Source organism: Jaculus jaculus, chromosome 14 (assembly GCF_020740685.1).
Source record: "Jaculus jaculus isolate mJacJac1 chromosome 14, mJacJac1.mat.Y.cur, whole genome shotgun sequence".
Taxonomy (NCBI): Eukaryota; Metazoa; Chordata; class Mammalia; order Rodentia; family Dipodidae; genus Jaculus; species Jaculus jaculus.
Genome location: NC_059115.1, coordinates 5,252,036 through 5,275,555, shown reverse-complemented (window position 1 = coordinate 5,275,555; position 23,520 = coordinate 5,252,036). Strand labels below are relative to the sequence as shown.

The window sequence follows — 23,520 nt, the reverse complement described above, 5'->3', positions numbered from 1 at the left end:
TTGCCAGCCCAGGTTATCCCCTGTATGTCCTTCCTAGGGGTGGGCCGCCTTGGGAAGGGCTGGGCCTCCTGCTCCCAGCCTCTCCACACTCACCCTCTCGGAGGTGGTCATGCCATCGATGCCCGGCCCTTCTTCTTGTGTGAAAAACTGTGAGGCCACACTCCGGCGGGTGACACTGTCTCCACTGCTGCTCGCCATGGCTGCTGTCAGACACCCTGGAACAGAGGCACCTGCGTCATCCTTCTCACCCTTGCCCTCCCCCTCAGGGCAGGTCTCAGACGTAGGACCACGTGAGCATGAGAGAGATGTCCCAGCTCAGAGACAAAGTAGGGGCTAAAGGAATGGCTTAGCTGTTTAGGTGCTTGCCTGTGAAGCCTAAGGACCCAGGTTCGATTCCCCAGTACTGATGTAAGCCAGATGCACAAGGTGGCACATGCGTCTGAAGTTTGCTTGCACAGAAAGTTAGTAGAAAAAGTGTCAATTAGCTTACATGGGCATGAACTCCCCATGTGGCCAAGAATGGCCTTGAACAATCAACACCCTATTTCTTTTTTTTTTAAATTATTTATTTATTTATTTATTTATTTGAGAGCGACAGACACAGACAGAAAGACAGATAGAAGGAGAAAGAGAGAATGGGCGCGCCAGGGCTTCCAGCCTCTGCAAACGAACTCCAGACGCGTGTGCCCCCTTGTGCATCTGGCTAACATGGGACCTGGGGAACCGAGCCTCGAACCGGGGTCCTTAGGCTTCACAGGCAAGCGCCTAACCACTAAGCCATCTCTCCAGCCCAGCACCCCTATTTCTTGTGTCTAGACTGCTATAATAGGCATGGGCCACTATGCTAGACAACTATAGATTTTTTGGTTGTTTTTTTCACAATGATGGTGAGCCACGCCCCCCGCCCCTCACTGTGGATTCTAGACAAATGCTCTACCTCTGAGCCACGCCCCCAGCCCCTCACTGTGGACTCTAGACAAGTGCTCTACCTCTGAGCCACGCCCCCACCCCCTCACTGTGGACTCTAGACAAGTGCTCTACCTCTGAGCCACGCCCCCAGCCCCTCACTGTGGATCTAGACAAGAGCTCTACCTCTGAGCCACGCCCCCCGCCCCTCACTGTGGATTCTAGACAAATGCTCTACCTCTGAGCCATGCCCCCAGCCCCTCACTGTGGACTCTAGACAAGTGCTCTACCTCTGAGCCACGCCCCCAGCCCCTCACAGTCTCTATGGCTGAATTACATCTCCCAGCATTCATCTCCAAGACTATACATATGCATGCTGACCACAGCATGTGCTGAATGATAATCACAGGCTTCCCAGTCTCCTAGGCCACCATCTGGGCTGTACTCTAGATTGGGCATCAGAACAAGAATTTTAGGCCATGCTCAGGGGTGCGCTCCTCTAATCCCAACACTCAGGAGGCAGAGGTAGGAGGATCACCAAGAGTTCATGGCTAGCCAGGTGTGGTGGCACATGTCTTTATTCATAGCACTAGAGAGACAGATGTAGAAGGACTGCCATGAGTTCAAGGTCACCCTGAGACTACATAGTGAATTCCAGGTCAGCCTGGACTACCGAATGAGACTATACCTTGAAAAACTAAAATAAATAAATAAAAATAAATAAAATTAAAAAATATAAAACATACACACACATATATATTTGAAAGCACAGAGATAGAGGGGAGACAGGAAATGGGTGTGTCAGAGACTCTTGCCACTACAAGTGAATTTCAGATGCACGTGCCATTTTGTTCATCTGGCTTTACATGGGTACTGAAGAATCGAACTCAGGTCATTAGCCTTTGTCGGCAAGCACTTTAACAGTGCCTTAACTGCTAAGCCATCTCTCCAGCACACCCTGCCAAAAAGAATTTTAGGGCTGCAGAGATGGCTTAGCAGTTAAGGCACTTGCCTAAGAACTCCTGTTCGAATCTCCTGGTCCCACATAGTCAGATGCACTCTGACACAAGCTTGCAATGTTGCACATGTGCACAAGTGGGCGCGTGCATCTTGAGTACATTCACAGTGCCTGAAAGTCCAGTCTCACTCTTTCTCTGTCCCTACTAAATAAAAATAAATCAGAAAAAAATAAGATTTTTAAAAACCCTCTTTTTTTGTTTGTTTGTTTTTTCAAGGTAGAGTCTCGCTCTATCCCGGCTAGAATTCACTCTGTAGTCTCAGGGTGGCCTCGAACTCACAGTGATCCTCCTACCTCTGCCTCCCGAATTTCAGGGTTAAAGTCATGCACCAGCATGCCCGGCAAAAAAAGAATTTTAATAGAGCTCAGAGAACCCAATCACAGAGCCCTGCACCCCCAAGTATTCACTGTACCAGATTAGGCATGCTGTCCAGATAGACTTGGGGACTCACACACATAATCCCATCACTTGGAGGTGCAGGTGTCTGGAGTTCAAGGCCAGCTTTGGCTACATGTGAATGGGTTTGCGCCAGTCTGGGTTACAGGACACCAGGGCACGCTGTCTCCAAAAGGAAATAGTCTGCTGAAATACAGTGCCTAGTAGCCACTTCCTGCTTTGCTATGGGATGGAGAGGGCCTTCTAGCAACAATCATAAACCACACTGACAAAAATCATCAAATGGCTGGGAGTGATGGTGCAGGTAGGAGGATCACCGTGAGTTCGAGTCCACTCTAATTCTACAGAGTGAATTCCAGGTCAGCCTGGGCTATAGAAAGACCCTATCTAAAAAACCAAAAAAATTAAGAGGATTGCTGTGAGTTCAAGGCCAGCCTGAGATACAGAGTGAATCCCAGGTCAGCTTGGGTTAGAGTAAGACCCAACCTTGAAAAACCAAAAAAAAAAAAAAAAAAAAAAGAAAAGAAGAAGAAAAGCAAACCTGAGTGGTTAAAGGTTCTTGCTCACAAAGCCTGCTGGTTCATGTTCAATCTTCTAGTACTCACATAATGCCTGATACACAAAGTGGCACATGCATCTGGAGTTTGTTTGCAGTGGCAGGAGGCCCTGACACATAGTCTCCTTTTCTCCCTCTCAAATAAATAAGTAAATAAAGTCACTGGGGGGCTGGAGAGATGGCTCAGAGGTTAAGGTGTGTGCCTGCAAAGCTTAAGGACCCAGGTTTGATTCCCCAGTACCCACCTAAAACCAGATACACAAAGTGGTGTGTGCATCTGGAGTTCATTTGCAGTGGCAGGTGGCCCTGATGTGCTCATTCTCTCTGTCTCTCTTCTATCTCTATCACTCTCTCTGCTTGCAAACAAATAATATTTTTTTAATACTGTTAATAAAGGCTGGGGAAATGGCTTAGTGGTTAAGGTATTTGCCTGCAAAGCTTAAGGACCCCAGTTTGATTCCCCAGGACCCACGTAAACCAGCTGCACAAGGAAGCACATACACCTGGAGTTAATTTGCAGTGGCTTGAGGCCCTGATGTGGCCATTCTGTCTTTCTGTCTCTTCCCCTCCCGCCCGCCCTTCCTCCCCCCCTCAAATAAATAAATAAATAAATAAATAAATAAATGTATTTATAAAAACTGTCAAATACATAAAAATAAAATAAATGTGGAGCAGGCATGGTGGCACACATCATTAAGCCCAGTACTTGGAGGCAGAGGTAGGAGGATGGCTGAGTTTGAGACCAGCTTAGGCTACAGAGTGAGTTCCAGGTCAACCTGGGCTACAATGAGACGCTGCCCCCCCCCCAAAAGCCTGCCAGCCCAGATTCCATTCCCCAATACCCACATAAGTCAGGTGTGCAAAGTGGTACATGTATCTGGATTCATTTTTAGTAGCAAAAGGTACACCTAAGCTTACGCTCTTTCCCACAAATAAATACAAAAATAAAGCCGGGTGTGGTGGCATATGCCTTTAATCCCAGCACTCAGGAGGTAGAGGTAGGAGGATTGCTGTGACTTGGAGGCTACCCTGAGACTCCATAGTGAATTCCAGATCAGCCTGGCTAGAGTGAGAACCTACCTTGAAAAACAAACAAACAAAAAAAATTAAAAAGAAAAAAGCAGGGAGCCGAGCATGGGGATGCACACCTTTAATCCCAGCACTCAGGAAGCAGAGGTGGGAGGATCACTGTGAGTTAGAGGCTACCATGAGAATACAGTGAATTCCAGGTCAGCCTGGGCTACACTGACACCCTATCCCCCCAAAAACACTGCTGCATTCAAGAGAAACTGAGGCAGGAATATTATAGTGATTTTAAGACCAAACGAATACAGAGTGAAACCCTGTTTGAAAAAAAAAAAGCTGAATGCAGGTGTGGTGGTACATGCCTGTAATGAGGGCAGAGATTTGGGGATTGCTATGAGTTGAAGGCTAGCCTGGGACTACAGAGTGAATTCCAAGTCACCCTGGGCTACATTGAGAACCTACTCCGAAAAGAAATTAAAAAACTAAAACAATAAAGGCTGGGCATGGTGGCGTGTGCCTTTAATCCCAGCACTTGGGAGGCAGAGGTAGGAGGATCGCTGTGAATTCAAGGCCACCCTGACACTACATAGTGAATTCCAGGTCACCCTGGGCTAGAGTGAGACCCTACCTCAAAAATAATAATGATAATAATAATAATAAGAGCAAAAAGGAGGGGGGAGAAAACCTGAAGAAATACCAAAAAGTAGGAAAAGCAAGAAATGTAGTGAAGGCACTGTGACAGCTTTCAACGTGATGTCATGATCCAGAGTGTACAGCCAGCACGGCCTGCACACGGGACACACACAGGGACACCTTTGTTGCTGCTTGTTTTAATATTTTTTTGTGTGTGTTCATTTTTATTTATTTGACAGAGAAAGAGGGAGGGAGAAAGAGAGAGAGAGAATGGGTGCACCAGGGCCTCCAGCCACTGCACACGAACTCCAGACGCATGCGCCCCCTTGTGCATCTGGCTAACGTGGGTCCTGGGGACTCCGGCCTTGAACCGGGGTCCTTAGGCTTCACAGGCAAGCGCTTAACCGCTAAGCCATCTCTCCACCCCTTGTTTTAGTATTTTTATTACATTTTGTGCACTTAGCTCTATATAGGTAGTACCCACCCTAGGACTACATATACTACTATACTATTCACTGTACCACTAGAGTGAATTCCAGGTCAGCCTGAGCTAGAGTGAGACCCTACCTCGAAAAACCATGATGATAATAATAATAATAATAATAATAATAATAATAATAAGTTTTTGGTTTTTTCCAAGTCTCTCTCTAGCTCAGGCTGACCTGGAATTCACTCTGTAGTCTCAAGGTGGCCTCGAACTTTCAGCGATCCTCCTACCTCTGCCTCCCGGGTGCTGGGATTAAAGGCTGCGTCACCACACCTGGCCCAAAAATTTATTTATTTGAAGAGAGAGAGGCAGATAGAGAGCACGGCCACACTAAGACTTCCTGTCACCACAAACTCCAGATGCATGTGCCACTTTATTTTTTTGGCTTTTCAAGGTAGGGTCTCACTGTAGCCCAGGCTGACTTGGAATTCATTAGGTAGTCTCAGGGTGGCCTCAAACTCAAGGGGATTCTCCTACCTCTGCCTCCCCAGTGCTGGGATTAAAGGTGTGCGTCACCATTTGCATCTGGTTTCAAGTGGGTACTGGAGAATCGAACCCAGGCCACCAGGCTTTGCAAGCAAACGCCTTGAACTGCTGAGACATTTCTCCAAGCCCTACAAGTGTAGTTTCTAAATTTATAAATTATTTATTTCAGAGAAAGAGAAAGAAGTGCAGAGAGGAAAAAAATGGGCGCACCAGGGTCTCCAGCCACTGCAAACGAACTCCACACACATGCACCACCTTGTGCATGTGGCTTTATGTGGGTTCCGGGAAATAGAACCCAGGACCTCAGACTTCGCAGGGAAGCTCCTGAACTGCTAAGTCATCTTTCCAGCTTCCCAAGTGGGACCCCTCTTTTTTATTTTTTTGGCTAATCTTCCTACTTAGGAATATGTGGGATGTTTGCTGCTAGGAAGGGTACCAGGGCTCCCCTGCCCGTGCATTTAAAGGAGTGGATGCGAGTATCTCTCATTCATTCAACATCATCCTAGCGTGATGTGCCAACTGGCAAAGACACACAGACAGACAGAGAGACACATACCCCCGCCCCCCGGGTCCTTCGACTAGAAAAGCACACACATAAGCCTGTAACAAACAGGCCCTTTCACAGGACAGGAAGAAGCCAGGGGAGCCTATGGATTGCGGGGGGAGGGGGGGAGAGGGGAGGGCGAGAAAGGAGGGCCTCGCAAGGGAAGTGACGTCGCCGGCGTCTAAGCCCTGGGGCTGATGGATGGCGGAGTGAGCCCGGCCGACGGAGGCAGGGGGGAGGACAGGAGGATGGTTTCGGGGCAGGGAAGGGGTCACCCGGCCGTGTGCAAAGCCCTGACGTGGGAAGGGGCCTGGCTGGTGTGGGGGTGGCGGCGGAGAACCCCGAAAGGCCGGAGCCGCTGTGCTGGGTGGAGGATGCGCGGTGCAGACGGGGCCACGTGGGAACTGCGCCCCGAGGGTCCCGGGCAGAGTGTGCGAAGAAAGCTGCGGTCCTCGAGCCCGCTGCTCCCGGCGCCTGCCTGCCGTCCCCCCGCCCCGTCCCCGCGCCGCGGCCTCGTCGGGGGCCCGTCCGCCCTTCGCCCCGGGCCCTCACGCCGCCGCCGCCGCCCGCTCACCGCGGCTCCGGCCTCCGTCCCCCTCGCGCCCCCTCAGCAGCGCCTCTCCACAGACGCTACCGCGGCCGCCATCTTCCGCCCGCCGCCGGGACACCGCGCAGGCGCCACACCCGAGGGCTGTCGGGAAACGGAGTCCCACACCGCAGCCCGGCCCCTACGCGCCCTTCCCCCTGTTCCGGCCTTCGAGCGCCGTGTCTTCTGGGAAATGTAGTCCCGCGGAGCAGGAAGCGTCCTACGGGAACTAGCAAGAGAGGCCTCTGGGAAATGAAGTCGCGGGAAGCGTAGGGAGGGAACTAGCAAGAGAGGCCTCTGGGAAATGGAGTCCAGGAGAGCCGGGGTTTCCCCTGGACGGCTGGCTAGCAGTTAGCCTGGAAGAGTGCAGTGAGCTAATTTCCTGGGTGTCGGAGGTGCTCCGTGGCCTCAGTGGGATCTACTCAGAGGCCCTGAACCTTTCCACCATTGCACCTGACCCTGTACACATGCTGATGCGCGAGCAGCCGTCGGAAGCCTCAGTCTTCGCGACCGTCCAGTGGGACAAGTTCTTAGGGTGTCATGTAAGGACTCGTGGCGGAGTCTGTAGCGCTCCCAGTCTCCTTTCCATCGTGGGGGACATGCAGGAGTCTCGGTTTTCGCTCACTCACATGGAGATGGCTCAGCATTGTGCCCTGGGGGCACGAGAGATGAGCAGTCTGTCTTCACCCCCGCCACTCTCCCCGTGAACTCCCTCCCTTCTTCATTCATTCACTTTTTTTTTTTTTTGAGGTAGGGCTCGCTCTAACTCTGGCTGTCCTGGAATTCACTCTGTATTCTCAGGCTGGCCTTGAACTCACGGCGATCCCCCCTGCCTCCCGAGTGCTGGGATTCAAGGAGTGCAAGCAGAGAGAGAGAAAGAATGGGCGCGCCAAGACCTCCAGCCACTACAAACGAACTCCAGATGCACGCATCATTTTGTGCATTTGTGTGCACTCTGATCCTTAGGCTTTGCACTTTACCACTGAGCGCCTTAATCACTGAGCAGTCCCTCCAGCCCTGGCTTGCTTTATTTATTTATTTATTTATTTATTTATTTATTTATTTATTTATTTATTTATTTAGTTGGCTTTTCGAGGTAGGGTTTCACTCTAGCCTAGGCTGACCTGGAATTCACTATGCTGTCTCAGGGTGGCCTCGAAATCACAGCAGTCCTCGCACCTCTGCTGGGATTTAAAGGCGTGCGTTTACCACGCCTGGCTCCCTCTCTCTGAAAGCATCACTAGCTCCCGGGTACCAGGACGGAGGCTCCCGACGCCTGAGGTCTGTCTCCTCGCGATCCCGCAGGGGGCGCCCCAATCCGAGCTCGCCAGCCCTCGGGAAGGTGGGAGGGGAGCCCGGGGCGGGCCAGGGCGGGGGGTGGGGGGTTATGTCCCGGCTATAAAGAGGTGCCTGGGACAGCGGGACTCTGGGCGCTCGGACGGACGGATAGACAGACGGTCGCACGCTGCCGGTCGAAACTCCGGCCAGTGCCCAGCGCAGAGACCGAAGCGCTCGGTTCTCCCCCGACCACCACCACGCCGGGGGCCGAAGTTAGGGCGGGTGGGGGCCCAGGCCCGGGGGATGCTGGGCTCGGTGAAGATGGAGGCCCGTGACCTGGCCGAGTGGAGCTACTACCCGGAGGCGGGCGAGGTGTGTCCTCGGGGGACGGTGGAGCGGGAAATGGGGAGGGGGGTAGGTATGGAGCTGACGGATAATGAGATGGGAGCAGGGGCCGTGGTGTGAACTCAAATGAGAGAGAACGAGAGAGAGAGGGAGAGGGGGAGGATGGACCTAGCAAGACAGCTGCAAACCTGGGGGAGTCTGGGACAGGGGACGAGGCTTGGGAACCCCGGCTAGGTAATGTAATTCAGGGGATGGGTTGCAAGAATAGGAAAATTTATGCAAGGTTCAAGTGACACCTAAAGGTGTCGAGATGCCGAAATCGGAGGGTTTGAAATGAACAAGCTGAGGTCCAGGTTAAGGGGACGGAGCTGGAGGTCGTCAGGAAATGGGGTTCAAAGTGAAGGGGAGAGACATGGGACTAAAAGAGGGAGTGGGGATCCCTAGTAAGGGAAGGTTGAGATGGAAGTTCAAGGTTAGAGTAGAATGGATTGAAGAATTAAAGTTTAGGAGCCAGGCATGGAGGCGCACGTCTTTAATCCCAGCACTGGGGAGCCTGGGGTATGAGGATCGCCGTGAGTTCGAGGCCAGCGCGGGCTACAGAGTGGGTTTCAGGTCAGACCCTAAGCTAGAGTGAGATACTGCCTGGGGGGGTGGGGGGATCGAAGTTTAGGGATAAGGGAACAGCTGGAGATCTAAGATAAAGTCAGAAATAAGGGTGGTCTGAGGTCGGAGGTAAACACCTTTTGAGGAGTGTAAAATAACAGGTGGCATAGACAGACAGGCACCCGGATGGCATGGGTCTGGGAGACCTGAGACCAAATCCCATCTATGGGTTAAGAGTCAACCCTTACCATGACCTTCAGCAGCGAGTCCCCGAGTCAGAAGTTGGAGGATATTAGATGGTGAACAATCAGCCATTGCTAAAGGCTTACCGGAGTCGTGTGCATAGATTTATCTTAATTTCCTCACCCCGGTAGACATAAAGTCCCTCCCTAAATCTACCTCCCATTGATCCTGCCGCAACAACTTCATTCTTTTTTTCACTCTGCTATAATCAATATTATGGTATTAGGGAAATGAGTATGGGGGGGGGGATGTCAGGACCCTTGGATTCCTAACTTAGAAGGAGACTTGAGGATTGAAATAGCTTGGCTTTCCTAAGAATTGACTTCGTGGTTGGTGGCTAGGGTCTGTGTGTTTCAAAGCTATGGGGTGAGACTCCTGGATCCCCAAGGGCTTGTAGGGAGGGGATTTGTTGGCAAGGTGCCCAGTGGGGCCAGTCCTGGGTCTGGGGACGTTTGAGGTACTTGTGAGGTGAGGTGGGCAGGGCTGATGGGAAAGAGGTTGGGAGTGTAGAGAGATGAAGCTGGGGCAGCTAGAAATATTAAGGATATAATGAAGAAGCCAAAGACCAGGGTGCAGAGTGGGGGCTCTTCTGTAGTAGGCCCCTGGGGAGCTTCTAGTCTTGCTCGGGACTTAAGGGTGTCCTGAATACAAATCAGTCTTTCTGGGGGAGCACGTCTTAAGATGCAAATTGTGGAGGTCTAGGCAAGAGGAGAGTCAATGTTTGGGGTACAGTGTGAATATATCCTAATTTAGAGAACATTATGGAAAAATAAGTCAGAAATTGAATGGCCAATTGTGATAGCTTACGCCTGTAAACCTGACACTTGGGAGGCTGAGGCAGGAGGATCACCAGTTTAAGACCAGCCTGGGCTACATAGCAAGTTCCAGGTTAGCCTGGGCTTTAGTGTGAGACCCTATCTAGAAAGCTAGACAGCGCGAAGTTGAGCCATTGTCAGTATTTAAGGGGAGGAAGGTGACTGGTGAGCGGGGGAAGGAGGGACAAGGGGGAGTCATAGGGAGTGGTGGGGGGGGTGAGCACATTATAACATGTATGGAAATGTTGCTGGGCATGGTGGCACACACACCTTTAATCCCAGTACACGGGAGGCAGAGGTAGAAGGATTGCAGTGAGTTCAAGGCTAACCATTAGACTACATTGCAAACTCCAGGTCAGCCTGGGCTAGAGTGAGCCCCTACCTCGAAAACCAGAAACAGGGCTGGAGAGATGGCTTAGCGGTTAAGGTGCCTGCCTGCAAAACCACAGGACCCAGATTCGGTTCCCCAGGATCCATGTAAGCCAGATGCACAAGGTGGCACATGCATCTGGAGTTCATTTGCAGTGGCTGGATGCCCTGGAGTACCTACTTTTTTTCTCTCCCTCTTTTTTCTCTCTTAAATATATGTGTGTGTGTGTATACTATTTTTAAAAGTAAAAATGTTATAAGGAAACTCATTATGTCATATGCTAGCAACAGAATACTTAAAACAAGGGAAACTGGATAAGAAGACAGAATTTGAAACTTTTTTTGTGACTCTAAAATGTTTCCAAGATAGAAAAAGGTGTGGTGGTTCTTGCCTATAATCTCAGCATTTTAGTGGGCTGAAGCAGGACTGTTGGGAATTCATTACCAGCCTGGACAACATTGGTAGACTGATTTTAAAACACCAAAGAGGGCTGGAGAGAAGACTTAGCAGTAAGGCTGTTGCCTGCAAAGCCTAAGGACCCAGGTTCAATTCCCTAGGATCCATGTAAACCAGCTGCACAAGGTGGCACATGCTTCTGGAGTTGGTTTGCAGTGGCTGGAGGTCCTAGTACACCCATTCTCTCTCTATCTACCTCTTTACCTGTCTGCCTTTCTCTGTGTGTCTCTCATAAATAAATAAATAAATGATTAAAAACAAAGAAAGAAAAGGAAAAGAAGGAAGGAAGCCATCCATCCCTGAAGGTGATGGGATTTGAGGGACACAGTTTGGAAGGGTCAGCACACTATAGGGGTGCTGAAACTGGTTTGGAGCTGTGTGAGGGGTTCCCCTGGCTTCCTGTCAGGTAAACCCACCTTTTACACTTGGAAACAACGGGTGAGCTGTACTCTAGGAAAAACTGGGAACCCACAAGATCCCACCCCACCCCCACACAAACTACTTGCACACTCAAAGCTCATGCAGTTTGCCTCCCTGTGTTCACAGCCCCTGGCTGGCTGGCTGTCTGGAGGGAACTTGGAAAGTCACTTCCCTCGGGTGATCCCTTGAGGGAGTCCCTGGCCGGTTCAATGCCCTACCCCATTCGGTGCCCTTCGCCGCATGCGCTTGGGTCCCCACCCTGGTTCTGCAACTAAATTAGCCTTCCTGGCCTCTCTTCCTAGGCTCTTTAGCACACCCTTCACCAGAAACAATAAGGAAATGAAAGGGGAGAAATTCTAGCCTCGCGGTGGGGGGTGCGAGTCCCCTGAAGGCCTCCCCTACTGTCAGCCCCTCCCAGAAGGGGGAGATCCGGTTCCGAGCCGGACATCTGGGATTCACCCCAGCCACAGGGTGTGTGCAAGCTAGGGTGGATGACAGCCTCTGCAGCGCTTGAGGTCAGACCTCCAGGAGGACTTCCAGGTGGGTGGGGAGCCAGAAAAGGAAAGCTCTGGTGTCCCAGAGAGCCTGTCTGAGTTGGAGAAGTGCAGTGGGGATCAGGGGTACGAAGAGACTTCAGGAGCCACCTGAAGCATCACTTTCTCCCTTAATCTTTTTTTTTCTTTCTTTTTTTTTTTTTTTGTTGTTGTTTATTTTTCTTTCTTCCTTTGAGACAGACAGAGAAAGAGGCAGAGAGAGGGAGAGAAGGCACCAGAGCCTCCAGCCACTGCAAATGAACTCCAGATGCATGTTCCACCTTGTGCATCTGGCTCAAATGGGTCCTGGGGAATAGAGCCTCAAACTGCGGTCCTTAGTGGTTAACCGCTAAGCCATCTCTCCAGTCCCTTCTTTTCCTCTGAAAAATTATTTTAAAAAAGAAAAAGGTAGCCAAGTATGGTGGTGCACGCCTTTAATCCCAACACTCGGGAGGCAGAGGTAGGATCGCCGTGAGTTCAAGACTACCCTGAGACTACATAGTGAATCCAGGTCAGCCTGAGCTAGAGTGAGACCCTACCTCGGAACCCCTCCCCACAAAAAAATACCTATTATTTATTTTTATTTGAGACAGAAAGAGAGGGGGAGAGAGAAAGAGAGAGAGAATGTGCCACCTTAAGCTTCTGGCTTACAATGGAACCTAGAGAATGGATCCTGAGTCCTTAGGCTTCGCAGGCAAGTGCCTCATGGCTTGGCGGTTAAGCACTTGCCTGTGAAGACCCTGGTTCAAGGCTCGATTCTCCAGGACCCACATTAGCCAGATGCACAAGGGGCACACGCGTCTGGAGTTTGTTTGCACTGGCTGGAGGCTCTGGTGTGCCTATTCTCTCTCTCTCTCTCTCTTCCTCTCTTTCTCTCTCTCCCCCTTTCTCTCTGTGTCTGTCACTCTTAAATAAGTAAAAATAAAAAAGAAAAGAGAGAGAGAATATCTTCCAGCCACTGCAAAATCCAGATTCATGTGCCACCTTGTGCATCTGGCTTATGTGTGTTCTGGGGAATCAAATCTGGGTTCTTAGGCTTTGCAGGCAAGTACCTTAAGGACTAAGGCATCTCTCCATCCCCTCATCTCTTTTCTTAGCTGTGGAGAAGGGGCAGAAGCAGCCAATCACAGTGGGGAAACCAGTGCATGGAGTTAACTTCTCTGTGAGCCTTCTGGGCAAAAAAGGGCGATTAGATATAGAGGCAGATGTGCAGGGGGAGAAAAGGAGTGTGTGGACGGAGAAAGCAGGACGAGGAGGGGAGGCGGTCAAAGAAATGATGTGGAGGGTGAGAACATTTGTGGGGGAGATTGGGGGGAGGAAGAAGTGCAGAATTACTAGGACAGGGGAAGATGGACAGACAAAATAAGTGATGCAAAAGCTGGCTATGGGCTAGAGAGATGGCTTAGTGGTTAAGCCTGCAAAGCCAAAGGATCCCAGTTCGATTCTCCAGGACCCAAATAAGCCAGATGCACAAGGGGGCACATGCAGAGGGAGGATAGGGTTGTTGTAAGTTCCAGGCCACCCTGAGAATATTCCAGGTCAGCCTGGGCTAGAGCAAGACCCTACCTCAAAAAAGAAAAGAAAAGAAAAGGAAAGAAAGAAAGAAAGACAGACAGGTGGGTGGGACGGGGTGGGGGGGGGTCACAGAATGCTGAGATGACACCTGAATTTGGATCCCCAGAACCCACATAAAAAGCCACAACACAGCCTGGTGTGGTGGCGTATGCCTTTAATCCCAGCACAAAGCAAAGGTAGAAGGATCGCCATGAGTTCAAGGCCACCCTGAGAATACATAGCAAATTCCAGGTCAGCCTGGGCCAGAATGAAACCCTACCTCATAAAACAAAACAAAACAAAACAGAAAAGAGCCACAGCCCTTAATGACGGGAGGAGGAAACAGGAGAATTTCAATGGCCTGTTACCCTACTACATACCCAAACCCTGTCTTCAAACAAGATGCAAGGCCAGGACTAATTCTCAAAGCTGTCCTCTGACCTCCACCTGCAAGCTTGAATGCGCGCACAGAGAGAGAGGGAGGGAGAGAGGCTCCACCTGGAGAGAGAAGCTAGCAGTCAGACCTGGGGGAGGGAGCTCCATCACCAACCACCCTTCTCTGATTCCCTAAACCGCCCTGGTAGGTCCCATTTTCAGTGTGGACCTGGGATCTAACAAACACATTCAGTCGCAGAGAACCCAGAAACCAAATGGCATCCATTCACCTACTCCAAAGCTGCAAGAGGCCCCAGTTAGAATAGGGTCAGGGAGGACAGGAAGGCATATAACCCCAGCACTGGGGAGGCAGTGGTAGGAAAATAGCTATGAGTTCAGGCCAATTTTAGACTACAGTGAATTCCAGGTCAGCCTGAGCTGGAGTGAGACCCTGCCTCAAAACACACACACACACACACACACACACACACACACACACACACACACACACAAAGAAGCCCCAGGGAGAATAGAAGGGCAGGACACAAGGGTAGAAAGAGAAAGCACCACCCACATGGCTTGCTTCTCTGTGCTTTTTCCGCGAGTCACTATTTTCCTGGTACACTGTCAGTTGTAAGAGGGCAGGCATTTCTCTGGTCTGGGTCTCTGCTTGGTTCACATAATGTGTTCAGGGGACAGGGGCTGCACTGAGTGGGTTCATCATCCCACTTCCTGAAAGTTCCTGTAGGTGGCAGTTTACAAAGATGTGTAATGAGCATCATCGCAGTAGCAATCCCAGACTACATGTGCAGCTGTAGGTGCCTGGAACCCACAGTGAGGGGCTGGGGGCGTGGCTCACAGGTAGGGCACTTGTCCAGAGTCCACAGTGAGGGGCTGGGGGTGTGGCTCAGAGGTAGAGCACTTGTCTAGAGTCCACAGTAAGGGGCTGGGGGCGTGGCTCAGAGGTAGAGCATTTGTCTAGGATCCACAGTGAGGGGCTGGGGCTCAGAGGTAGAGCACTTGTTTAGAACCCACAGTGAGGGGCTGGGGCGTGGCTCAGAGGTAGAGCACTTGTCTAGGATCCACAGTGAGGGGCTGGGGGCGTGGCTCAGAGGTAGAGCACTTGGGGGCGTGGCTCAGAGGTAGAGCACTTGTCTAGAATCCACAGTGAGGGGCTGGGGGCGTGGCTCAGAGGCAGAGCACTTGTCTAGATCCACAGTGAGGGGCGGGGGGCGTGGCTCAGAGGTAGAGCACTTGTCTAGAGTCCACAGTGAGGGGCTGGGGGCATGGCTCAGAGGCAGAGCACTTGTCTAGATCCACAGTGAGGGGCTGGGGGCGTGGCTCAGAGGTAGAGCACTTGTCTAGAGTCCACAGTGAGGGGCTGGGGGCGTGGCTCAGAGGCAGAGCACTTGTCTAGATCCACAGTGAGGGGCGGGGGGCGTGGCTCAGAGGTAGAGCACTTGTCTAGAGTCCACAGTGAGGGGCTGGGGGCATGGCTCAGAGGCAGAGCACTTGTCTAGATCCACAGTGAGGGGCTGGGGGCGTGGCTCAGAGGTAGAGCACTTGTCTAGAGTCCACAGTGAGGGGCTGGGGGCGTGGCTCAGAGGTAGAGCACTTGTCTAGATCCACAGTGAGGGGCTGGGGGCGTGGCTCAGAGGTAGAGCACTTGTCTAGATCCACAGTGAGGGGCTGGGGGCGTGGCTCAGAGGTAGAGCACTTGTCTAGAGTCCACAGTGAGGGGCTGGGGGCGTGGCTCAGAGGTAGAGCACTTGTCTAGAGTCCACAGTGAGGGGCTGGGGGCGTGGCTCAGAGGTAGAGCGCTTGTCTAGAACCCACCGTGAGGGGCTGGGGGCGTGGCTCACAGGTAAAGTACTTGTCTAGAACCCACAGTTAGGTTCTTGGGGCGTGGCTTAGTGGTTGAAGGCTTTTGCCAAGCATGGATGAGGTCCACGACCTATCTCCAGGACTTTGAAACAGAATAGTGTTAATACCCCCACAACACACACACACAGACATGTAAAAATTAGAGCCTGCACCTGAAACAAATGCTTGGGTCTCTATAGGCAGTAGATAAATATGTGTTGAATCTGGGTGTGGTAGGGCACACCTAGAATCCTAGCGTAAAGAAACTGAAGCTTAGGCAGGAGAATCTCAAATTCCTGGCCAGCCTGGGATGCACAGCAAGGCTCTGTCTCAAGAATCTAAAAAATAAATAAATAAATGTTTGAGGGCTAGAAAGATGACTCAGCTGTTAAGGTGCCCTACTTCGAAGCCTAAGGACCCAGTTTCTATTACGTAGTTAAAGGTGCTGGCTTTCAAAGCCTAATGACCCAGGTTTGATTCCCTTGAACCCACATAATCCAGTTGTACAAAGTAGCACCATGCATCTGGCTTATTATGTATCTGGCACAGGACCAGCTTATTTACTACATTTAGCAAAATATGAGGAGCTAGAGAGTTGGCTTAGTGGTTAAGCGCTTGCTTGGTGAAGCCTAAAGACTACGGGCTGAGGCTCAATTCCCCAGGATCCATGTAAGCCAGATGCTCAAGGTGGCTCATGCATCTGGAGTTCATTTGTAGTGGCTGGAGGCCCTGACCATGCATTCTCTATCTACCTCTTTCTCTCTCCTCTTTCTCACACACACACACAGATGTGTGTGGTGTGTGACTCATATATATGCCCATTCTCTCTCTCTCTCTGCCTCTTTCTCTGTGCCAGGGCCTCCAGACACTGCAAACAAACTCCAGATGCATGCACTACCTTGTGCATCTGGCTTACATGGGTCCTGGGGAATCAAGCCTTGAGCCAGGGTCCTTAGGCTCCACAGGCAAGCTGTTAACCACTAAGCCACCTTTCCAGCCCTAAATATTTTAGTTTCATTTATTTATTTGATGGAGAAAGAGGGAGAGAGAGAATGGGCGAGTCAGGGCCTCCAGCCACTGCAAACGAACTCCAGATGTGTGCGCCCCCTTGTGCATCTTACTAATGTGGGTTCTGGGGAATCGAACCTGGGTCCTTTGGCTTTGTAGGCAAACACCTTAACCACTAAGCTATCCATCCCTCCAGCCCGGTTTTGGTTATTTTTTAATTTTAATTTTTTTTTTTTTTTGGTTTTTCTAGGCAGGATTTCACTCTGGTCCAGGATTGCTTAGAATTTATTCTGTAGTCTCAGGGTGGCCAGGAACGCACAGTGATCCTTCTACCTCTGCCTTCTAAATGCTGAGATTAAAGGTGTGCGCAGCCATGTCTGGCTGGTATGAATTTTTAAAAATATTTTTGTTTTACTTTTATGTATTTATTTGAGAATGACAGACAGACAGAGAGAGAAAGAGGCAGATAGAGACAGAGAAAATGGGCACACTAGGGCCTCCAGCCACTGCAAATGAACTCCAGACGCATGCTCCCCCATGTGTATCTATCTGGCTTATGTGTACTAGGGAATTGAGCCTTGAACCGAGGTCCTTAGGCTTCATAGGCAAGCACTTAATTGCTAAGCTCTCTCCAAACCGTGGTATGAATATTTTTGGAGACAGAGTCTCCGGTAGCCTGAGGCGGGCTTGAACTAGCTATGTAACCAATGACTTTGAATTTCTAATCTGCCTGACTCCACCTTTCTAGGGATGGGATTATAGGCATATGCTAGAACACGAGGTTTATGTGGCGTTAGGCATTGAACCAGTCAAGCACTCTAAAAACTGAGCTACATACACAGTTCTCTCCTTATTTTATTTTTTGAGATAGGAACATAAGAGAAAATTATTTTACTTTATTGATTTACTTTTGGTTTTTAAAATTTTTTGTTTATTTTTATTTATTTATTTGAAAGTGATGGATAGAGAGAGAGAAAGAGGCACACAGAGAGAGAGAATGGGTGCGCCAGGGTTTCCGGCTGCTACAAAGGAACTCCAGACACATGCGCCCCTTGTGCATCTGGCTAAGGTGGGTCCTGGGGAATTGAGCCTCTGAACCGGGGTCCTTAGGCTTCACGGGCAAGCACTTAACTGCTAAGTCATCTCTCTAGCCCCTACTTTGGGTTTTTTTTTAAGGTAGGGTTTTAACTCTCTAGGCCAGGATGACCTAGAAATTACCTGCATCCCAAGTGTGAGCCACCAAGCTTGGTGTGAGTTTTGTTTGTTTTTTCCAAGGAAGGGTCTCACCGTAGTTCAGGCTGACCTGTAATTCACTATGTAGTCTCGGGGTGGCCTGGAACTCACGATGATCCTCCTACCTCTGCCCCCTGAGTGCTGGGGTTGAAGCCGTGCACCTCCATGCCCGGCTAAGTTAATATTTTTTAAAAGCAAACAAAAAGTAAATATTGTGTGTGTTTAAGTGTATGAGCGTCACAGCGGACAGGTGGAGGTCAGGGGACAACTTCCGGAGTTAGTTGTCACCTTCTCCCTTGGGGAAGGGCTTCTCATCCTTTGCCTTTGCATTGGCAAGGCTATCTGGCCCTTGTGTTTCTGGAAGATTCTTTGGTTTCTCCTTTCTCTCTAAGCCATAGGCATACTGGGGTCACAGATGCTTGCACCGAGATGTTCTGCTGTATGTGGGTTCTGAGTACCCACACTAAGGTACTCACAGTAGGTGCTTTATCTTTTGAGCCACTTCCCCAGCCCCCCACGCCAGTGTTTACTTGTAACCCCAGGACCTGAGGCAGAAAGGATCTTAAGTTTGAAGCCAGCATGGTCTACGTAGTAAGTTCCAGGGTTCCTTGTCACAAAGAAATAAAAAAAGGAAAGACAGGATGGGCAGGAAGGATGACTTAGCGGTTAAGGCATTTGCCTCCAAAGCCAAAGGACCCAGGTTCGATTCCCCAGGACCCACATTAACCAGCTGCACAAGGGGGTGCCTGTGTCTGGGAGTTCATTTGCAGTGACTTGAGGCCCTAGTGCATCCATTCTCTCCCTCTTTCTCTGTCAACAAATAAATATAAATACAATATTTTTTTAAAAGATAAGACATAAAATAGAAGAAGAAAGAAAAAAAGAGGGCTGGAGTGATGGCCAGCGGTTAAGGGACTTGCCTGCAAAGCCTGACAACCCAGGACCCACATAAAGCCAGATGCACAAAGTGGCTCATGCATCAGAAGTTTGAAGAAGGTGTCCTGGTGCACCCATTCTCTTTCTCTATCTGTCTCTCTTCTCTGTCTCTCTGCTTGCAAATAAATACATAACCAATGTATTAAAGAAAAAAAAAGTTGGGTGGGATAACATACACCTGCAATCCTAGTATTTAGGAGGTAGAGGCAGTACAGTTGAGGGGCCGAGAGCTAGAGAGATGGCTTAGTAGTTTGGGCGCTTGCCTGTGAGCCTAAGGATCCAGGTTCAAGTCCTCAGAATCCACGTAAGCCAGATGTACAAGGTGACGCATGAGTCTGGAGTTCGTTTGCACCAAGGTCCTGGCATGCCCATCCTTTCTTTATCTCCCACTAAAAATATATATATAGAGGGCTGGAAAATGGCTTATCCATTAAGGCACTTGCCTGCAAAGCCTAAAGGATCCAGGTTCAATTCCCCAGTGCCCAGGTGAAATCCAGATGCACAAGGTGGCGCATGCATCTAAAGTTCATTTGCAGTGGTTAGAGGCCCTACTGCGCCCATTCTCTCTGTCTCCCTCTCTCGCTACCTGCCTCTTTGTCTCTCTCTTAGATACATAAAATATTTTTAAAACTAGGGCTGGAGGGCTGGAGAGATGGCTTAGCGGTTAAGCGCTTGCCTGTGAAGCCTAAGGACCCCGGTTCGAGGCTCGGTTCCCCAGGTCCCACGTTAGCCAGATGCACAAGGGGGTGCACGCGTCTGGAGTTCATTTGCAGAGGCTGGAAGCCCTGGCGCGCCCATTCTCTCTCTCTCTCCCTCTGTCTTTCTCTCTGTGTCTGTTGCTCTCAAATAAATAAATACATAAAAATAAAAATAAAATAGGGCTGAAAAGATGGCTTAATGGCTAAGGCGTTTGCCTACTAAACTTAAGGGCTTATATTCAGTTCCCCAGTACCCACATAAAGTCAGATGGACAAGGTATCACATGTGTCTGGAGTTCATTTACAGTGGATGGAGGCCCAGGTGCATCCATTCTCTCTTTCTTTCTCTCTCTCTCTCCTTCTCTCCAGCTGTCTCATATAAATAAATAAAAATATTTAAAAATAAATAAGTAGCCAGGAGTGGTGGCACATGACTTTAATTCTAGCACTTAGTAGGCAGATGTAGGAGAATTGCCATGAGCTTGAGTCCACCCTGAGATTCCATGGTGAATTCCAGGTCAGCCTGAGCTAGAGTAAGACCCTACCTCGAGAAAGAAAGAGAAAGGAAGAAAGGAAGGGAAGAAGAGAGGGAGAGAGAGGGAGAAAGGAAGGAAAAGAAAAGAAGAGAAAGAAAAAAAAAATAAATAAAGAGGCCAAGGTTAGGGGCTGGAGAGATGGTTTAGTGGTTAAGCGCTTGCCTGTGAAGTCTAAGGACCCCAGTTTGAGGCTCGATTCCCCAGGACCCACATTAGCCAGATGCACAAGGGGGCGCACACATCTGGAGTTTGTTTGCAGTGGCTAGAAGCCCTGGCGCGCCCATTCTCTATCTGTCTCTATCTGCCTCTTTCTCTGTCTGTCGCTTTTAAAATAAATAAACAAAAAATTAAAAAAAAAAAAAGAGGCCAAGGTTAGATTGAAGAGATGGCCCAGGGTTAATTGCTCTTCCTGGACCTGTTTGAATCTCCAGATCTCATGTAAACAGCTGAGGTTGGCCACTCATTCCTGTAACCCCACTTACACAAGGGGACCAGAGACCAGGGAATTGCCCAGGGTCTCAGACAGCAGCAAGTAAAGAGACTCCGTTTAAGAGTATCAGTACAGGCTGGAGAGATGGCTTGACGGTTAAGGCACTTGCCAAAAAAAAAAAAAAGGTATGAGTGCTGGGATCAAAAGCCTGCTCCACCAGCTTATTTTTGATTTATTTTTATTTTTTGTTTTTTTGAGGTAGGGTTTCACTCTAGCCCAGGCTGACCTGGAGTCTCAGGGTAGCCTTGAACTCAAGTCGATCCTCCTACCTCTGCTGTGTAAGTGCTGGGATTAAAGGCGTGCGCCACCACGCCTGCCCGGCTTGACGGAGGGTGTTGAGATGGTGGGGACAGAGACTCCATGTGCAGGGAGAATGGCAAGGCTTCGGGAGACAGCTACTTCCAGAGGCAGACAGAGCCACTGCTAGCCAGGTGAGTCTGGCATGTTGCTTCATTCTAGCGCTTGGGAGGTGGAGGCAGAAGGATCAGGAGTTCAAGTCAGCCTGGGTACATAGCAAGTTTACAGCCAACCAGGGCTACATGAGACCCTGTCTGAAAAAAGTACTAACAATAGGTGGGCTGGAGAGATGGCTTAGTGGTGGTGAAGGTGCTTGCCTGTGAAGCCTGAAGATCCAGGTTTGATACCTCAGTACCCATATAAGCCATAAGTACACATGTAAGATGTACAGGGTGGTGCATACATCTGGAGTTTGTTTGCAGTGGCTGGAGGTCCTGATGCACTCATTCTCTCTCTCCCTCTCTCTCAATCTTTTTCTCACTTTCTCGCTCAAATAAATAAATAAAATATTTAATTAATAAATATTTAATTAATAGGGCCGGGCATGGTGGTGCACACACTCCCACTCGTGAGGCAGAGGTAGGAGAATCGGTGTGAGTTTGAGGCCACCCTAAGACTACAAAGTGAATTCCAGGTCAGCCTGGACTACTGTGTGAAGCCTAACGACCCTGTTTTGAGGCTACATACCCAGGTTAGCCAGATGCACAAGGTTGCGCATGCATCTGGAGTTTGTTTACAGTGGTTGGATGCCTTGGTGCGCCCATTCTCTCACTCTCTGCCTGTTTGTCGCTCTCAAATAAATAAAAATAAACAAAAATTGATAATAATGATAATAATAGGGCTGTAGAGATTGCTCAGTGGTTAAAGGCTGTTGTTTGCAGAGCCTTCCAGTCTGGGTTCAGCTTCTGAGGACTTAAGTAAAGCCAGATGCACAAAGGGGTGCATTCGTCTGGAGTTCGTTTGCAGCGGCTGGAGATCTCACCCATTATCTCTGTCTCTCTCCCTCTCTTGGCTTGAAAATAAAGAAATAAGGGGCTGGAGAAACAGCTTAGCGGTTAAGCGCTTGCCTGTGTAGCCTAAGGACCCTGGTTCGAGGCTCGATTCCCCAGGACCCACGTTAGCCAGATGCACAAGGGGGCGCACGCGTCTGGAGTTTGTTTGCAGTGGCTGGAGGCCCTGGCGCGCCAATTCTCTCTCTCTCTCTATCTGCTTCTTTCTCTCTCTGTGTGTCCGTCGCTTTCAAATAAATAAAAATAAACAAAAAATTGAAAAAATAAAGAAATAAAATACTTAAAAAGGCGGATCGACACACAGAGGGGGTCATTTGCTGACTGGCAGCGTGGGAACCCACTGACCCTTTCTTATCTTTCTCTCCCTTGCAGGTGTATTCTCCAGTGACCCCCGTGCCCACCATGGCCCCTCTAAACTCCTACATGACCTTGAACCCTCTCGGTTCTCCCTACCCCCCAGCAGGGCTCCCTGCCTCCCCGCTGCCTTCAGGACCACTGGCACCTCCAGCCCCCACAGCACCCCTGGGGCCCACCTTCCCAGGTCTGGGAGCTGGAGGTGGTGGTGGTGGAGGAGGAGGAGGAGGAGGAGGAAGCAGCTCCGGGTATGGAGGCCCTGGGCCTGGCCTGGTACATGGGAAAGAGATGCCCAAGGGCTACCGACGGCCCCTGGCCCACGCCAAGCCTCCTTATTCCTACATCTCGCTCATCACCATGGCCATCCAGCAGGCTCCAGGCAAGATGCTGACGCTAAGCGAGATCTACCAGTGGATCATGGACCTCTTCCCGTACTACCGGGACAACCAGCAGCGCTGGCAGAACTCCATCCGCCACTCGCTGTCCTTCAACGACTGCTTCGTCAAGGTGGCACGTTCCCCGGACAAGCCGGGCAAAGGCTCCTACTGGGCCCTGCACCCCAGCTCGGGGAACATGTTCGAGAACGGCTGCTACCTGCGTCGCCAGAAGCGCTTCAAGCTGGAGGAGAAGGCGAAGAAAGGGAGCAGGAACCCTCACGCGGGCTCCACCATCGCCGCCGCCGCCGCCCCGGCGCAGCCCCAGCCTCCGCCCCCCGAGCCTGAAGCCCAGGGTGGGGAAGACGTGGGGGCTCTGGACTGTGCCTCGCCGGCTTCCTCGACCCCCTATTTCGCCGGCCTGGAGCTCCCAGGGGAACTGAAGTTGGATGCACCCTACAACTTCAACCACCCCTTCTCCATCAACAACCTGATGTCGGAACAGACACCAGCGCCTCCCAAACTGGACATGGGGTTTGGGGGCTTTGGGGCTGAGAGCGGGGAGCCCGGCGTCTACTACCAAGGCCTCTATTCCCGCTCCCTGCTGAATGCATCTTAGCGGGGGGTGGGGTTGGGAGCATGGTGGTGGGGGACACAGCTCTGATTGACTCCAGGCTCTGGCAGGATGGTGGGGGGGGGTCTCATCTTTCTGTCCCATCAGTGGACATCTTTTTTCTTTTTTTCAAGATAGGGTCTCACTCTAGCCCAGGCTGACCTGGAATTCACTATGTAGTCTCAGGGTGGCCTCGAACTCACGGCAATCCTCCTACCTCTGCCTCCCGATTGCTGGGATTAAAGGCGTGCGCCACCACGCCCGGCCTCAGTGGACATCTTGTTTGGTCTGTTACTGTGATGACCCACTGTGTGCTCTGATAACCACCGCGGACTCTTCAGTGGGCCTGTAGAGAATCGTGGCGCCATGTTGAGGGTCACTGTGAGGTCAGCTATATTGGGAGTACTTTAAGGTTGGCCATGTTGAGTGTGTCATTGTTTCATCTATTGGGTGCATGGTGGTTGATATTTAGAATGA

The 23,520-nt window shown here is 50.5% G+C and overlaps 2 protein-coding genes across 2 annotated transcripts in view; one reads left to right on the top strand and one right to left on the bottom strand.

Annotated features, from left to right (window-relative positions):
- Nucleotides 1-6,728, bottom strand: part of Sympk (symplekin scaffold protein) — a 40,532-nt gene extending 33,804 nt beyond the window's left edge. The window contains exons 1-2 of the mRNA XM_045133544.1: nt 6,628-6,728; nt 94-215 (exon numbers count right to left, since the gene is read on the bottom strand). Of these exons, the coding sequence (XP_044989479.1) occupies nt 94-198 (105 nt within the window). The 5' untranslated portion in view covers nt 199-215; nt 6,628-6,728. The remainder of the gene's footprint in view (nt 1-93; nt 216-6,627) is intronic.
- A 1,369-nt stretch (nt 6,729-8,097) lies between these two features.
- On the top strand, nt 8,098-23,106 carry Foxa3 (forkhead box A3). The gene is made up of 2 exons (XM_045133554.1): nt 8,098-8,289; nt 22,075-23,106. The coding sequence occupies exons 1-2, from the start codon at nt 8,221-8,223 to the stop codon at nt 23,047-23,049; spliced, it is 1,044 nt and encodes a 347-aa protein (XP_044989489.1). The 5' UTR covers nt 8,098-8,220; the 3' UTR covers nt 23,050-23,106.
- The last annotated feature ends 414 nt before the right edge of the window (nt 23,107-23,520 follow it).

Bases quoted from the DNA above. Each gene is read 5' to 3' on its own strand.
- Foxa3 (XM_045133554.1), top strand. From the start codon at position 8,221: ATGCTGGGCTCGGTGAAGATGGAGGCCCGTGACCTGGCCGAGTGGAGC. The intron at 8,290-22,074 runs GTGTGTCCTCGG...TCTCCCTTGCAG, and splicing joins ACTACCCGGAGGCGGGCGAG to GTGTATTCTCCAGTGACCCC.